The 17,364-nt window shown below is 50.5% G+C and overlaps 1 protein-coding gene across 11 annotated transcripts in view; it reads left to right on the forward strand.

The window, feature by feature from the left end:
- Positions 1–17,364, forward strand: part of LOC149352726 (TOX high mobility group box family member 3-like) — a 387,363-nt gene that overhangs the window by 358,912 nt on the left and 11,087 nt on the right. For all 11 annotated transcript variants that reach the window (XR_016290841.1, XM_089581938.1, XM_089581939.1 and 8 more), the window contains 3 exons: positions 5,836–5,958; positions 6,841–6,998; positions 16,566–16,782. Coding sequence is in view for 10 of the 11 variants with exons in the window: in XM_089581938.1 (XP_089438064.1) it covers positions 5,836–5,958; positions 6,841–6,998; positions 16,566–16,782 (498 nt within the window). In the remaining variant the exon portion in view is untranslated. The remainder of the gene's footprint in view (positions 1–5,835; positions 5,959–6,840; positions 6,999–16,565; positions 16,783–17,364) is intronic.

The following is a 17,364-nucleotide window of genomic DNA, read 5'->3' on the forward strand; positions in this document are numbered from 1 at the left end:
ACGGGCTCTTGGTGGCATTCTCTGGGGTAAGTGCAAAAATCTGAAAATAGGTGGTTCCGGGGAAAAAAAAAATTATATGTATAGGATCTAAATTTAGTCGTTTGAAGTGCATGGATGCTTCCCTGTTTGTCTATAGATTACAGACGTGCGAGCAGAATTTTCTCGAGAAGGCAAGCATTTTTCGTGCTATTGTTTGCTTGGAGAGGATCATTTTGCTTACCAACGATTCCGTGCGCAGCCAAGCGGAGAATGAAAGCAGTTGATTGTGGTAAAGTTTGCCGATTTAACATTGTCTTTATTGGTAGTGCGAAGTCAGCATGAGGCATAACATTTTTTGAGGACACCTTTTTGTGGCAGCGCGTGATTCTGCGAGTCTGATGTGTCAAGAAGGGCTGCTTGCTGAAGGGCCATCCTTAAAGCGGCCGGGAGCTGGCGCGGTTCCTACTTGCACACTGCTCACAGAGTGTAGTTTCGTTCTCTGTTGCCTCTCCGGTTCCCTTCTATGACTTTGATCCGGCTCTTCGCTCGACGTCTGAATTGCAGCTTGGGCGGAGTGATATTTTGCGGTTTTTCGATAGCTTTCTGTTGGAGATTGCTGTCACTGCGCTTACTTTCTAGTGGCTGTGCAGTGTCCATCCAGGTTCTTGTTCTTTTTCTTATCGTTCTGTAGTGAAGCTTCTAGCCTGTATTGTCTTTCACGATTTGAGTGTTGCCCTCACCTCAAGCGTACCGGCGTTGTTGCGAATGATGGGGATAGAAAATCACTGAAACAAATACTACCAATAGCGATAGGTAGACGTATAGAAAAAAAAGAAGCAGTTGAGTGGATAACACTGTGCGATACCGTTTTGCATAAAGAGAGGCGAATTAACTTCTGTTTGTGGCGTTCTCGTCTTTTACGTAAGTCTGCGCCCCTGCCGGCAAACCCAACCGAGACAGCAGTTATCTTCGACTGAGTTGTTCGCATGAGTGGCAGCAAGCCCTTTTGACCGCACGTTCATGTCTTGTGCAGCTGTCGGAATAACTTGCCCAAATCGGGGCGAAAAATAGGCTCAATTGTTTGCCCTCTAATAGCCTTCAACAAGGCCAGCGCAGCACCGGCATTATTCCTGTACGGCGTCGTACTGTGCGTGTTCGTTTCGTAACTGACCCATATATACCCCTCGCCTTTGCAGCTGTGCCCAAACTGCAGCATTCTCTTACTGCAATCGTGTTTGCTGAGCCGCGCAGCGGGCGCCTTCTGTCAGTTTCCAATTCCATTGCGTACAATCGTTCGCGCTGCCCTATAGTCAGCCGGCTTGTTTGCAGCCAACGCGACGGGCGGCATGCGGCCTTGCAGCTGCCGTTTCTGTTTACGTCACGAAGGGTAGGATTGGAATAAGCGGAAGACTCACAGAACGTTGCCAGGCGGCTTGTTGCGCGTACCTGACTCGTAGGTCGCCGAGTTTTCTACAAGCGACCCGGCTGGCGGATCTGTGATCATAAACTCTGAGCAGCGCTGTGCGTTCGCGAGTCTCTTTTCCGCCAAGTGCTGCTTCGAGGCCTACTTCGCTTTAACCTCGTCGTGGCGGAAAGTTTCGCTGCATGGATAATTCCATCGCCATAGTTTCGAGAAGCACTGTGCGATTTAAATTAAACGCGGCCCTTGATTCATATCGCCGCGCCGACCGTTGGGAAGAAAGGGCTTGATGTATTTCTTTTAATCAGCTTCTTGTTGTGGGCCGTAGATTACGCGCGCCGTTGTTCCCCCTCTCCCCCGCGTCTTTTTTTCATGAGCGAGCGCGGCCCCTCATGAATACAAGGAATGAGCGAGCGCGCAGCGAAGCGAAATGAGACGCCGATTCCTGTTTAGCTTAATACTCTTTCGAAAATGAATCGTTAAGTTAGCTTCATGAATAAATAACTGCCCTGTTTGCATTTCTGAGCCGTTCTCGGCGCACCTCGTCGCGGCGCACATATACTTGCCTTTCTTTTGATTCTCCCTGTTGGGTAAATGATGGTCTGGCTGTTCTCATCGTAGGGGAGAGGAGCGCGATTGTATCTCTTCTCCCCACTCACGGCCCTTTCTGGTAACCATGGCAACGGAATTGCTTCGTTGTGCAGCTAGAAATTGTTTTTATGATCCGAGAAAAAGCAGTCGAAGGCCTTTCCCTCCGCCGTGGTACTGCGGCCGCGATACAAAGACGAGGCCGATCTGCCGCTCCTCCTCCGTGTTTCGCGAGCGGCGCTGGGAGCCGCTGCGCGCTCTTTGCGCCATCTGGGGGCAGCGGCGGCTACTGCACTGTGGCCGCCGCGTCGACGACGGAAAAGTTGCCGACGCCGAAATGCTGCAGTAGTTTACGTAGTATTTCGCACGGGAGGAGGCGAAAGGGGGAGGGGGGGGGGGGGGGGTGCTTGGAAGAGTCTCCTGTGGTCATTTTCATTGAACGTCGGACCTTGGCGGCACGGTTGGACTTGCTTTAGTTCATGGCCTGAAGGGGCGCTATTCCATGGCTCGCTAAGACCAATGAGGAACCTGATCTACCTACTCCATGAATCACTTAACTGGTTTTTGTCGCACTTTACAGCGTGTGGCAATAACACGTTCGCGAACACGCAGTGCAATTACGCAAAAACTTCTATTCCTAGCGAAGCCATTGACGTCAGTAACTGTTGCAGTGGTCTGGCATTGATGAAGCTGCAGATGTAGTAATTCGTTGTGCACATTAGGCACGCCTCACCGAATTCCGGCCAGTGGACGTAATAATAATAATAATAATAATAATAATAATAATAATAATAATAATAATAATAATAATAATCCCGGCTACGTCCGCTGCAGCACAAAGACCTCTGCCATTGTTCTTCAATTAACACCCACCTGCGACAGCTAAGCCACCCTGTGAATTTGCCCGACTGACGCCCCCCTCCCCCTGTCCCCGCTACGTTTACCTCCTCTTGGAATCCACTCCATGACCCTAAGAGACCATCGCAGAGTTGTTTTTTTTCCCAAATTAAGACATTTATTTAACAGGCTACTTCATATACATGGTTGTTACAGAAGCACTGCGCCCATTTTGTTTGTTGCTATTGTTTGTTTTGCGACAAAAATATTCGATGTTGCCTGCAATAAATAATAATAATAATAATGCTTTTATAAGTCACATAATAGTTTGTAATAAGTAATTTGCGAATGTCGCTTAGTTACCAGGATGTATGCCAATACAGCTCTCCCTTGTACAGGCAGGCAGGCGAAAAGGAGCAACATACGAACGATTTCGGCAGCCATATTCTTGTGGGCATGCTGACGCAGCCCACCTGTCGTCACCACTCAACAGTACGCTGGCAGTTACGGGGGAGAGGCGCCTCAAGTTCGCTCCGGTCTTATTCCAGCGCAGCGATGCCCGCCTGTTTGTTCGGAGCAAGTTTAAGCCGCCGCAAGCTCTGATGCGATCCCCACCTGCTAAATACGATAAATACACGGGCTCCTCTCAGCGCGGCGCCGCGAGGGTGGCGGTAGTCGAAGGGCGCGGAATTTTAGCGCTTAATGCCTTTAACCGGTCGTAAAATTAACGAAGCCTCCATAAATATGTAGGATGATAGAAACTAGGCTTGTTTGGAACGACGGACGTCGCCCTTGAGAGCGAGCTGCAGGATTTCCGCTCGCTGCGGGCAGAGCGCCATCGCTGCCGCTTAAAGGGACTATGAAACAAATTTATTGAGATTATGTAAAGATAGGCAATCCATCACTCGTCACTCCAGCGCAAGAATTTTTGAGCTAGCATCAATAACAACGAAGTTATAGGCGATTAAAAATCACCCTCCTCCTCTCCCCCCTCAACTCGTACGCGCGGGGCACCATGAAAAAATAAAGAAAACAGCTCCGGGACTGGGCTCCGCCCATGAAAACGTCATTCGCTGACGTTCGGTTTACAACTTCCGGTTGTCGCACTCGCGAGGAGCAGCGTGCGTCGGCAGCGTCTCTCCGGTCTCGGCGCTTTCTTGGATTGCGGCGCGCGTCGGGTTTCTTTGCTAGTTGGCAGAATGGACCCGGACCTGTTCCCGGCTCACACAATGTTTTATTTTTTTGTGCGCTGGTTCGGCCGTCACACCGATGCTGCCAAGTCTTGGTGTGAAACACCGTGCATATACTGAGCCTAGCTCTCGAATGATGTTGGACACCCGGCTGCGGGATCGCAAAATCGCGCCGCCCGACTTAGAACACAAGGAACATACGGTATTACGGTCGTAAAACGGACGGGAGAGTCAAAGAAGGTCGGGACCGAGTCTGCATGTCGAAGCAGCAGCCGAATGTGAACAGCAGCAGTACGTAGCCGTCAGGCCAAGGCCCTCCGCGACAGCTAACGCTTCGAATTCGTCCTGTGCCCTAAGTAAATGCGGCACATTTTTTTAAGTTCTCGTAGATAAAATTGTCTTCCATCGCAGATCATATCGTGTAAACGTCCATACCGATCGCTGTAAGCTGGAAACTCACCTTCCCGGCGGGAAGAAACAGTGTCGGCAGCGACTTCGGTCAAAGCTTCAGCTGCTTGACATTCATGTCTGACTATCGAACGAGCGCTGGGTTATAGTAGTAAGCGTCAGGTGCGAAGTGTCGACCGCAAACGCGGAGTCTTCGGCGTGCGTGCGACGCTGGCAGTCCGATGCGCTCCATCCAGGCTGCTCTCTCACGCACGTCTCTAGGAGTAACATGCCTGAGTTCAACACCTCGCCAGTCACTGGGTTTGCAGCCGACGACACAGCAAGGCGTATTCATCTTGGGCGGTCGAAAAAGGCACTGCTAGTGGCTCCCGAACTCGCGACAGAAAGAGGCGGCAGAGGTAAATTAAAACCATATGCGCGAAGGCAATGCCCTCGCTCGCGCTTGCCCCAGGGGGTCGCGCGGCAGCTCGAGCAGACGATTTTCACCGCTACCGGAAGTGTGCCCGTGACGTCGAAGCTGCGGCGGCTCTAGCGAATGACAGCGTGTGGTGGCCTGCCGACGTCATGGGACTAGTGACGTCTATCTTCCCGGTTTTGGTTTCAGAATTGCTCCCTACGAAGACACCAAGCGGCCCGCGAATTTTGAAAAACACGGTTTTTAAAAATTCATAATAAATTGCCGGCTGAGTTCCGAAGACTCATACTTGGTGTCAATGCTTCTGAGCATCACTTCTAACATTTGCAAGCGGCTTTTAATTCTTTTCATGGTCCCTTTAATGTGCCCGCCCGATCGGCCGCCATGAGGCAGCCGTCACTAAAGCGCGTCACCGAATGGGAGTCCTGAAAGGGCCGGCATAATGCGCCGCGCACTTGAGCACGTATACAACTGTTGGTGGTTGTATTTAACGCGGGGGCAACTTGGTGAGGGGTTTCCGCGCTCGAAGCTGAACCGTATGTAACTTGCTGCTGTTGGTTGCGCAAAACAGCCGGCATGCCAATTTCCTCCGCTGGCGGAACGCAGAGGCTTCGTAACACCCCTGACGGCGGCGCATATCACCGAGGTCGCAGTCAGCTAGCTAGCGTGGTGCAGATAAACGTCTTCCACGGTGTCCGCTTACTTTTTCTTTACATCTGTACGACATATAGTGTCCAACACTGAAACACGCTTCTGAGTATTATTTTCTCGCTTTCGACGGAGTGGTTCGTTATTTTGCTTTCATTTTAAACTTTTTTTTTTTTTTTTCAGATGCGCAACTGGTAAAAGAAAATTGCACTCAAGTCAATCGATAAAGTGTCCTGTGTGGCCTGAATTAAGCGTGTTCCGACGTCGTTCCTTTCGTATGCATTGTCTTGTGTCATTTGTGTGCTTGACGGCAGTCTCTGCAACAGCGCTTCCGTCGTTTATCGTTGCAGACATTTCACACACCCAGTTTTGGGGACGAGGAGTTCGAGATTCCACCCATCAACCTGCAGAACGTGGGTGGTCCTACGCATCCCGACGAAGCAGCCACGGCAGAAGTGGTCTACGGATCTCAGGTGAGCTTGCGCTTTACTGCAAACAGTAGTCGAAAGTGGACGACGCGTACCAGAATTCTGGGCTGCACGAGGCGAACGGCTATTATAAAGTCGGTACTACTATGTTCATCAGATACGAATGCGACGCCGTTTTATCTGAAGACGTCTGATTCGTATCGGGTGTGCGTTGGCGGCATCGCTCTCATGTTTCACCGTGATGCCGAGCCCTTACAACTCGACACAGGCGCTGATTCCATACGTTGCATAGTTTCGTCTTCAATTTGTGCTGCTGATTACCGAAAGCACTGCAATAGCTCTAAGCCGGTTTTGAGTAAATATTTGTCAGTTGCACAGTAAGTAATGAGAAAATTTTAAATCCATAGCGCCTGACGGCGAAAATAATCATGAAGAGGAGGGCAGACAGAGCCCCTCTTTTAATCGTTCTCATTGTTGTGCGTCCCATAACTTGGCGATGTGGTTGCCTAATTTCAGTCCCATTTATATGCATGCCTTATTTCACATTCTAAGGTGAAGCAAGACGTAACGATGGGGCAGAAGGTTTTTTTTTTTTTTTGCTCATACCCGTCTTCCTGATCAGGACATGTTAATGGCGGCTTACCTGCCCCCACTGTAATTCTATTGCAATAATTATACTGCAGTGGGAGTACATTGTGAGATTACGTGGACGATTGAGCCTGCAGACTCATTTGGCCGTCTGTCGCATGTGATGACGCTGTTCGGCCAAAGCAAATTTTTACAGCATAGACCAGGGGTTCTCCTCTGAGCTCGGCTCTAATTCCAGGCCTCTAAGGCACTGGCAGATCTGTGAGCAGCTGCTAGGGAACAAAGCGGTGCGTGCCGCTCTCGTTGCCTGAGTCGGTGCCGTCGTCGTCTCCCCTGTAGCCGATGGCTCCGCAGACGAGCATGGCCCAGGCCCTGGGCTCCCCCATGGCGGGCGGAATGATGGAGCACCCCCAGCAGCACTCGTACCAGGGGCCCGCCGACATGTACCACCACGCTATGGGCATGCCGCCGCCTCCGCAGTCCATGCATTTACAAAGGTAGGTTTCCGGGCCATCGGCCCTCTCCGGCTCGCTCGTCCGCATCCGTGCGTTCGCGATCCTGCCTGCTCGGGGTGGGTCCGGCTGCCCAGGTGAGGATACACCGCGCGTCAGCGGCATTGAGCGCATGTGGGACCGGTGCACGGGCCCTCTCTCTCTCTGTCTCTTTTTACTTTTTAGTTAGTTTAGTTTAGTTTATGGGGTTTAACGTCCCAAAGCGACTGAGGCTATGAGAGACGCCGTAGTGAAGGGCTCCGGAAATTTCGACCACCTGGGGTTCTTTAACGTGCACTGACATCGCACAGTACACGGGCCTCTAGAATTTCTCCTCCAAAGAAATTCCATCCGCCGTGGCCGGGATCGAACCCGCGTCTTTCGGGCCAGCAGCCGAGCACCATAGCCACTGAGCCACCGCGGCGGCTCTTTTTACTTTTTGGTCGCCTCAAATCTCACGCACTTGGAAACAATATTTTTACGCGGGCATTTGCGTCACTGGATTCGGCGGCAAGTTAACTAGCGTTGCACTTTCTTGCGTTAACTCGTCGTCCATTTGGAAAAAGCGGGCGGTGGCCCTTTGGCGGAGTTATTTCATTCATTTCTGCTCAAAAAAGACAGAGAGAGAAAGGCCGCTCGTGGGAGAAGCAGCTTGTGAACAGCTACCGCAGCTGGCACTGTGCGCGCGGCGGTGCGCTTCTGCCGCCTTCCGCTGCGAGCGCTTGTGGTGCCTGTCCCATTGGCGATGGGCTGGTCCTTAATCATTAATCGCTGTGCTGTTGACGTAGGCGCTGTTCCAAGCGCTGTTCTCTTGACAAGCGCTGTCGAGTTGCTTCTGGTAGCTGAGTTTTACCCATTGGAACTTGCAGGTCACACTTCTGATTGGAATGCCTATTGTTTCTGCCGATACATGACAGGGCGGTCTAATAACAAAATTGTAATTTCAAAATTCTTTGTTTGATCCTACTACAGCTCTTTATTAGCAGCCACCACATCCAGGACCACAGCCTAGAATACGAGGCAGACGTGGAGCTCACGTTTCATTTTGTTATTTTTCCCAGCTAAACACAACTCCTCGTCTTAGGCAAGGATAACATCCTGATCAGTTTTAATGCGCTAGCTCTTATGGTGGCCATTCCCCGCATTTAGCCGTTGTGTGTTTGTCTGTCTGTTTGTCCGGAAACGGTTTTTTGGCAGGTTGCTCACCTGCCCACCGTGTCAGGCGGCAGCTCAATTAATCGTGAGAGGCTGCTCGGGAAGAGCAACCTGGGTCGCAACCCAACCCAAGTTCCACCGATGGCAGCACCTGCCACGGAAGGGCAGTGGCACACTGCTTGCACCACTGCACCACTGCGCCAGGAAGACTCCCAGGGATCTATGAATGGAGAGAATGACCAGTGCCTCATATATGGGCATTAACCGCTTATCGCTATCAGAACAACCGCCATCCGCGAACACTGGATCTGAACACAGAAATAGAAGTGAAAACCGAACTGCTAGTGAGTGCACCGAATTCGCATTTGGCCTAACTGCACAAATCGATCATCATTTTTTTTGCTGCTTGAGGTCACTTAATGATGAAATAGCGGGAAATGAGTGATGATGGATCATATTAGGTGGTTGCCAACTCTCAGTGCTGCTTGCTCAAGTCGCCCCTGGTGGTGTGAAGTTGCTTGCCGTGAATGCGTGCGAGGGGCGGTTCTGCTGCAATCAGCTGCACCGACTCAACCGCGCAACTCTTTAAGGCCTAAATTGTTAGAATGTATTGGAATGTTTGGGATATTCATGCGTAAAAATACAGGCGCATAAATATCAAATCCGCATAAGCCAGTATGGCTTGTGCGCGGGACTGGACAGTCTCGACTACTGTATTTGATGAACAATGGCTCAGTTGGAAGGTACTAATAAATTAGCGTAAGTACGTCTCACGATCTAAGGATAGAAAGTTAAACCAACTTCCGACGAGAAGCATGCCATGCCAACAGTACACAAGGAAGTAATTACAGAGAAAGTTATGCGATAGATCTCAGCAGAAGTGATACAGAACACAAAGAGAGAGAAATAGCATTAACACTCTCACTGCTAAAGGAAATACAAGCGCATGATTCTTACTTGAACTCAGGTGGCATGCTCGTTATTTTCGAGATGAACGTACAGAATTGAAACTTATTCTAGTGGAATTTGTTTTTGTTACTTTTAATCCAAGGTGGCAACTTGCAACATGGTGAAGCTTCGATTGGACAGGTCCACATGAGGTGTGATTTAGGCAAAGCTACCTGTCACCACCGATCATTTGTTGTGATGAATCGTTTCCGTCAGTTTGCGTCGGTGTAGGTGTGCTGAAAAGAAAACGCCCCACCAAAGTGCCTTAACTTTTCTGCTCTGTATCGTGCGACGCCTTTAAGACCTCATTTCCGTTTGCAGATAAGAAACAAACAAGGTGAAACTTTCAGGGCAGTCAGTGTAGGCGGAGTGGCAGCTGACTTGACGGCGGGTGTGTTCTACTCTTTTCCTTGTTAGTCGCGCCGTTTTCATTACATCTTCAAGCATGAACCAACCAGCCCAAGCAAGACTTTGCGCGGACTGCGTTCTCACTTCCCGCGCCGTTGGTGCCCTCCGGGTCACGTGGCTGCGGCGGTCCTTGCACCGACAGAACGTACGCTCGCGTCGTTGCTTGGTCGACGTTCCCCGTCACTTTCTGCCCGTCGGGGGCAAAGCCGGCACCTCCTGGGCTGGTCGAATGCCACTCGCACGAACCACGCCGGCTTTCGCGAGGCGCGTTCGGTGCGATGCATCTTTCTCGCGTCTTTCTCCCAGGCCGTCTTTCTTCTCCCTTGTATTGCTTTCGTGACTACGCCCCTTTTGCGAAACGTCCGTTTCGACGTGTCGCGCAACTAATGCGCCCTCTTTTCTTGCGGGCCGAACGCTTCCCTCGCCCCCGGATTTCGACATCGTCTCTTTGCACGGTTCCTTTATCCGAGCTTACGTCACGTAGCACGCTTGCCGCGTTACAGACGCCGCGCAGTTGACCTTGCGTTCGAAGTAGGCTTTTACGAACGTCGGCACGGCGACGTGCCGCAGCTTTCGCACTAAGTTTCATTTTCGTGTGGGCAGATGTCGAATTCGACAACGCACCCGCCCAATGAGCCGGCAGAGTTCTGACCCTTCACGCTAGAGGGCTGTTGTAGGCGCTCGTAAGCATTGTTTTGGCGCGTGCTTTGTACATTAAAAATTGCACGGTATGTTTTGTACATGGGCGGACCCATGGGTCTACATTCCGTACTGGTTTACTTGCACTCGGTGCATACATTACTGTTAACATCAGTCTTGTCGCTTCGAGCTGCTAGAAACAATGAAGGAGATTGATGCCTCACAACTTGCCGACAGTTGAGCGCAGGCTAAAAGCTTAAGAGGACAGCTTTGGAACGTCGCCTCACATTCGCAGCTTTCGCTCCTCTGCGAACAGACTGTCAGGAATCAGGTTGCATATCTAACCTGCCGTTCGCCATCGAATTGGCGAGTATGATGCCTCGCAACGAGGTCTTGCGACCGTCCGCTCGGTCGTGTGTCGGCAATTAGGCTGCGCGCCGGCCGGTGACCCAGTGGCGCCTCCCGAAGTGAGCTGCTCAGCTGCGCACCGGGTGAGTGCGTGGTCGCGGCCAACAGGCGGAACCTTGACACGGTGCGCCACAGTACGTGCGGCCAGCGCGTTCTTGGCTGACCGCTGTTTTAAACCCTATTGTTGCGGGTAGACCATTAGGAGCCGTCGTTTACCCGGCGGGCTTAGTACGCGGCATAGCCACCTGCTAGGACCGCTTCAGTCGTAGCCTCGTGCCTTTCTGTCAAGAGTTATGCTGTGCGCGATGCGCGCGAATGGTTTGTGCAGCTTATTTTGGAGTTGGAATTAAAGGGAACTGCGGAGTGGACCGTTTTCCTAGCAGCGGCATGTCTTCGGGGTACCGAATGCAACTTGGAGCGCGGTTTAACGCCTCTGTAGTGTGCTGCTGTGTGCCGCTGATTTCACGTCGAACCGCTGAAGGCGCCTCGCATGGCTCAAGATCCTACGCTTTTGATTGCCGCGCCGACATTTGGTTTGTCGCAAAATATCCCTCATGATATCGCCCAGCGGTTACACATCCTATTGCGTAGCCGTCCTTCGTAGGTGTTCTTCACGCGCCCTAATCAGCACGCTTGCGCAGTTGGGCGCGCTTTTGTTGCTTTCCAGTTGGAAACACATGCGGAACTTCGATTAGGTGTCGGCGTACAATTAGCCAGGTCAGCCAGGTTGCTAAGCAGAAAGTGGGTACCTTAGAAGCCGCGCGTGCGACCGCACCGAGGGCAGAAACACGGACCTCTGTGCTCGTTGCGCTGAGTTTCTCCATGCCTTGTGCATGCGTTCAAATAGCCGCCTGTTCTCTTCCGATTACGTCGCTTGACTCGCGCTCTCCGCGCGCTTGCTGTTGAACGGTAAGCGAGGGCCTGCCTGTCCGCAGTGCGCACACCGGAGGATGCATTTCTAGATTCTCTCTCTCTCTCTGTCTCTCTCCCTCCCTGTGAGCGTGCGCCAGTCAGCTGATCACTAGCCTTACTCAGACGATCAGGCTCGGTTTCACACGTCTCATCGGCAAAGCACAAACTTCACACCCGCTTGATTATTTTTAGTGATCACTGAGTTGTAACAAAATCGACTACCGTTGAGATGCGGTGTCCACAAGCCAAGGGCCCGCGTTGTAGCTTTTTTGCGCGTGTATGTGATGAGTAATATAATATGCAGCACATTTTAAATGGTCGTTTCCGTCCTGTACAACTGGCTGCGAGCCCTTATAGATTACCGCCATGCTTCCCCATTGCCCGAAAGGCTTTGCCATTGCGTAGAGCACCGCTCCCACTTGCACGCTCATTTTCTTTCGTAACTCAATGGCCAATTGTTGTTGCTGTTTACTCACAGTGCTCAGTGGTGTGCAGAAAAACTCAACACGGAATGCCTGCGCGATTGGTCGATAGTCAGAGTGCCTCGAAATTGTTTGTTTACTTGGATGCTTTGGGGATTGGGGCGTTACTACCGCACCAGTGTGGCCTTGCGAGTACTTTTTGAACGGGTTTGAAAGTGCGCAGTCTTCCGGACAGCCTTGTTTTCTTCATGCACAGCAAACTGAACTGTTTGGAACGCGTGGCTGCGTTAAGCATCACGTTTTTCGCCTGGCATTGATAAGTCTCATGGATGTCAACCTTTTGACATTTAACCAACGAACCTTTTAACATTTAATGTTTTCCTAACGGTGCTGCGTTTCGGCGGAGCGCCGCTAGCGACACAATTGGTATGTGACGGACAGAGATGAATAATTTGCTTGCGAAGCTCTGTTTCTTGAAAATAAACCCTATAGTATAATATGCTGAGAACGCGTTCGTATTACCTGAAACATTTTATGCGCACTAGCGATGTTTCATTTAATGTCACAATTTAATGGCGCTTAATTTTAACGTGTAGAGAGTCGGGTAAGGTTAGGAAGTTTGCAGGGATAGGGTAGAGGCCTTCGCCCTCCAGTGGGCATAGGTCACCGCTGATGACGATGATGAACTGCTGCTTGAACATCGTGTGTGCACCACAGTTGAGCAGAATTAAATTAAGCGCATTGTATTAGCCCTTTAGAGGATAATGTAAGAATTTTCTCTCCAGTTTTAGTCCTGCTATAATGTTGCCGTCCAGCATACAGCATCACCTAACAGTGACAGATCTAACTTTCTGAAATGTTTTATCAAGGCGCTGGTTTTATGCTTAGGGATCTAAAGCGTAATTTACAGTTGGGAATGTAAAAAAAAAGAACAAAAAGATACATGTTCTAGCTTTTTGTTCAAGGATTCTAATGTCTTTCAAACGCAATGGTTCGCTTTATTACCAAGTGTCCGATCCCGCAGTCGTGTCATTAGAAACGCCGTTGAGCATGTAAAAAAAAACTTTTCTGTCAGTGAACACGCTTGTTTCTATGTATGCTGATGCTGGGTAAACAACTATACAGGGTGTTTCAACGAACTTGTGTCAGGCTTTAAAAAAAAAAAAGACAGTGCCGTCTACGAAGATTCCACTAATGCAGTGCTGTAGGCAGTCGTCTGGACTAGGTCAGCATCTTTGTCTAAATGCGCCTGATTATTAAGAAGGTAAATTGGCTGACTTTTTATCATTAACCTTAGCCTCAAAGTTTTTATATAGAAATAATAGAGCACGTTGAAAAACGCCTATCTCAGTTGTTTTCTTGAAATTAATTTTGCTCTGGTGCCATTTGTAGAGCTTTAAGCTAAGCCTACAGGATTTGAAAATTGTCACTTACTATGCGCTCCTGCTTCTCCCCTCAAACGCATCCCAGCAGAATGGACAAGGCTACGCAAAACGGCAATAAATAAACATGGAACTGGCCACGAAGATGATTCCGCGATGAGCATGCAGTAGCGAGCTCCAGCGCTGCGGACAAGCGCACTGGCGACTGTGAGAATAGTTTTCCCTACGCAGCGCGTCAGCTTGCGTCCAGTACAGTGCCATCACGGATGAGAAGAGATATGTTTAAAAAAAGCAAACATCACCACATCAAACATTTTTTGTTTAACACACATGGTTACTTTTATATCGCTAAGCCTGTCAGCTGTCCGAATCCAGGTATACTCTCGACAATCTTGCGCGGTGCAACATCCCACATTTATTTCTATTTTAATATCTTGTATTTGTACGTAGTGTATACTGCCGCCCTAACCCCTATCCTTTCTTCTATCGCTCCAGCCTTTCTTTCCTTCTCCCTGTCCTCTCCGTCTAGCCGCAGCTCAGGTGCTTCAGGTTTCCATGGCAGATGCCGCGGCTACCAACATCTGTTCCTTCATTTTTTGTTTTTATTTTTGTTAACAATAAATAGCCACTAACAACAACAACAATCCAGAAGCGACCCCAAAGTATGCTGCGTTTTCTCGATAGAATTTGGTGGGGCGAACATCGTCGCCCATGACAGAAACTTCGTGCACCTTCTATTTGCCGTGAACATGCGACGCAGTGGAGCTGCAGTGACGATTCGCTAGTGAAGCGATCGGTCCCCGCTTCGGTCGTCGAGTATAAAACTCGAGTTCTAAAACTAATTTTTTGCCGTCCAACGCGGTCGCGCCTATGCTTCAGCATCGTAGTTCAACAAAAGCTAAGCGTTTACGCTTTTTGCGGAACCGTCGCTGTGACCGATGGCCTATTTATTCATTGCCCCTTTGTGGCAACCGCTTTCCTTTCATCGTGGTGTGTTTCAGGGGGTCTAACATCGCGACGCGGATCTCATAAGCCACGTGACAGTTTTTAAATGTCGCGGGCTTTTTTTAAATCTAGACAACAGGAACCACGCTATAATTACTTTGGAGAAAACTACTTAATTAAATCGTCATTTCTCAACATCTTTCACATCGAAAATTTCTCGCTAAAAGTTTACGATCAAAAAGCTAGCTAGTTTATATTGATAATTAGCGAATCAGCCACATTTCAATAATGACCTGGTCAACACGCCTGCCTACAATTCTTCACTAGATGAGTATTAGTAGAGCTCAATTACTTTCTTTTTAAGTCCTTGCAAAAGTTAGCTGAAACACCCCGTATATGAAGACGGTATAGTGAGCGCACGCCGGCAGCTGCGAGACAATATTTTGTCGAACAGTGCAGGTAGGTGTCATCCTTGTCTCATGCGTTCGGGACTGTTGCAGTATTCTTTTGCCAATGTATGCATAGCTGGGGGCTTTTACGCGCGCACGCACGCGCAGAAAAGTACCGATGCTCGCCGCCATGCTGTGAGGGCTGCCACTTTTTCGCCGCCGTACTTGTACGCAGAGGCGTCGACGTTCTTGAACTAAAGAGAACGTTAAAAAAAAAGGCGATTTTTGTTGTTAGGCCAAAGATGCGCTATCACTTCTGGTTCGAACCCGACCAGATGCGCTAGCACTTCGGGTTCAAACCCGACCGCGGCGGCTGCATTTCGATGGAGGCGTAACGCAAAAGGCGCCCGTGTGCTGTGCGATGTCAGAGCACGTTAAAGATCCCCAGGTGGTCGAAAATACACCGGAGGCCTCCACTGCGGCACCTCTTTCTCTCTGTCTTCTTTCACTCCCACCTTCCTCCCTTCCCTTACGGCGCAGTTCAGGTGTCCACCGTGGTGAGACAGATGCGCCATTTCCTTTCCTCAAAAACCAGTTTACCAATTTTTGCGCTAGCAGTTCAATTTTCACTTCGGTTCCGGTGTTCAGATCCAGTATTTACGGATGGCCGTTGTTCGGATAGCGATAATGGCGTAATGCCCATATACGCGGTGTTGGTCATTCTCTACTTTACATTCAAAGATCCCCGGGAGTTGTACCACTCCTGGCACTTTGGTGCAGCACCTATGACAGGCACTGCCATCGGTGGGGCTTCTGTGTTGCTCTTCGCGAGCAACCTCTTGCGACCAATCATTAATTGAACTGCCACCTGCGGGCAGGTGGGACTTGGCACCGTCGCAGGTTGCACACAACTCGATGGGCAGGTGAGCAGCCTGCCACAAAGCAGGCTTCAGACGGACGGACGGAGGGACGGACGGACGGACGGACAACGCCCTAATGTGGGGAATGGCCACTATAAGTGCTATCGCACTAGAAACGACAGACGATTTGGTGTGGTTAGGCCAAATGCGATTTAGGTGCACTAGCACTTCGGTGATACTTTGGTCGAATGCGTCATACCTTAAGGCTATATGACGCGATTGCGATTGTGGGTTAATGCCGATATATGCAGAATTGGCCATTCTCTACTTTGCATTCATAGATCCCTGGGAGTCCACGTACCACTCCTTGGCGCAGTCTTGTACGCCCCATGTTGCTCTTCCCGAGCAGCCTTTCGCGACCAAGCATTAATATAACCGCCACGGTTAGCAATTCGCTCACAATCCAGTGGACAGGTTATGATGACGCCGCTCAGTGGCGAAGTCGGTGAGTGCGGGTCTTAGTGCTAGCGCGCCAAAACTAATTAAATGCAACAAACATTTCTGAAATATAAAACAAGCACACGATAAATTTAGCAACAGATAAATTATGCATACCAGTTACGCGGTCGCGGAAAATGATACATCGATAGTGCAGAAATTTAATTAATTGCAGAACGCTTCGTCTAACTTAGAGCCATTTTTTTTTTGTGGCGAAATAAAATTACAATTCTTCGTTTAACCGGCAATACCAGGCCAGATTCCATCGGTACAACCATTTTTTTTTTTTACATTTGCACTTTCCTCACATTACGAGTTTTGGTCACTAAATTTCGAGCTGTTGGGGGCGCGCCCGTGCCAGGGCTTCTCGTGGAAGACGAAAAAGACGAGCGGAGCGCACGTGCCGGCCGGGCGCGTGATTCACGCCGCGCGCTCTTTGACCGCTCGTACTGGAACTCGGCGGGCCGCAGCCATTAGAGCTCCGTGTTCGAGCGATGGACGCACCCCGAGGGAGGCCGGCTCGGCCGGAACGTCCCTGCAGCCCTCTGTTGGCTGCTATATTTCGCCGTTTCGGCGTAAGCACTCAACGCAGTCCCCGCTCTCGCAGTGTGCCGCCCTATGAGGGTACGTACATGGGCCAGTACCCGTCTCCTCCGACGGCGCCGCCGCCGCAGGGAGCACTCATGGGCCCCCCGAGCATGCTGCGTGGACCGGCGCCCAGGGCTGGTTCGGCGGGCAGCGGTTCGCCCCCGGGATCCAACCACACCTCTCCTGGACAAGAGACCACCAGTGAGGACAGCGATGACAGCACGCCGCTTTCACAGGTGCGTTACGCCGCGAGCGCCTTCACAGCCGTAGCCGTGTGCCCGCCGGGGGCTTCGTGAGAGTGCAGTGTCAGAACGTTTGGTCGCAATGGCGCGCGATTTTTCTGAACTTAGACCGCGCCCGTCGTCATTATCAGAAAACTGTCCGTACGTAGGCTTGCAGTCACGTAGTGACCTATATTTCGACTTCAGGCCTCGTCTGTAAGCTTTGGCCATAGGCCTAACCCCAAGGCGTATCGTGTAGGCCTGATAAGCCTAACCGTTTGGCCTCATCCCTATGCCTCAGCGCCTAGCTCATAGAACAGAGCCTACTGCCCCAATTTGCCGCCATACAGTGACCTATATTCCAACTTCAGGCCTCGTAATAAACCTCAGCCGTAGGCCTAACCCCTAGACCTGTCCCGTTGGCCTAACTACTAGGCCTAAACGGTAGGCCTAAACCATGCAGTGACCTTTATTCCGATTTAAAGCCTCTGCCGTAGGCCTAGCTAGGACCAATCCTGTGATCTTTGGCTCTCTGGGGTGCGTTACCCAATATCATCGGCAGCAGCCTGATTGCGTCCAATGCACGCTAAATGCTTG

The sequence above is a fragment of the Amblyomma mixtum genome, chromosome 3, assembly GCF_055824585.1.
Source record: "Amblyomma mixtum isolate Tamu chromosome 3, ASM5582458v1, whole genome shotgun sequence".
NCBI classification, from domain to species: domain Eukaryota; kingdom Metazoa; phylum Arthropoda; class Arachnida; order Ixodida; family Ixodidae; genus Amblyomma; species Amblyomma mixtum.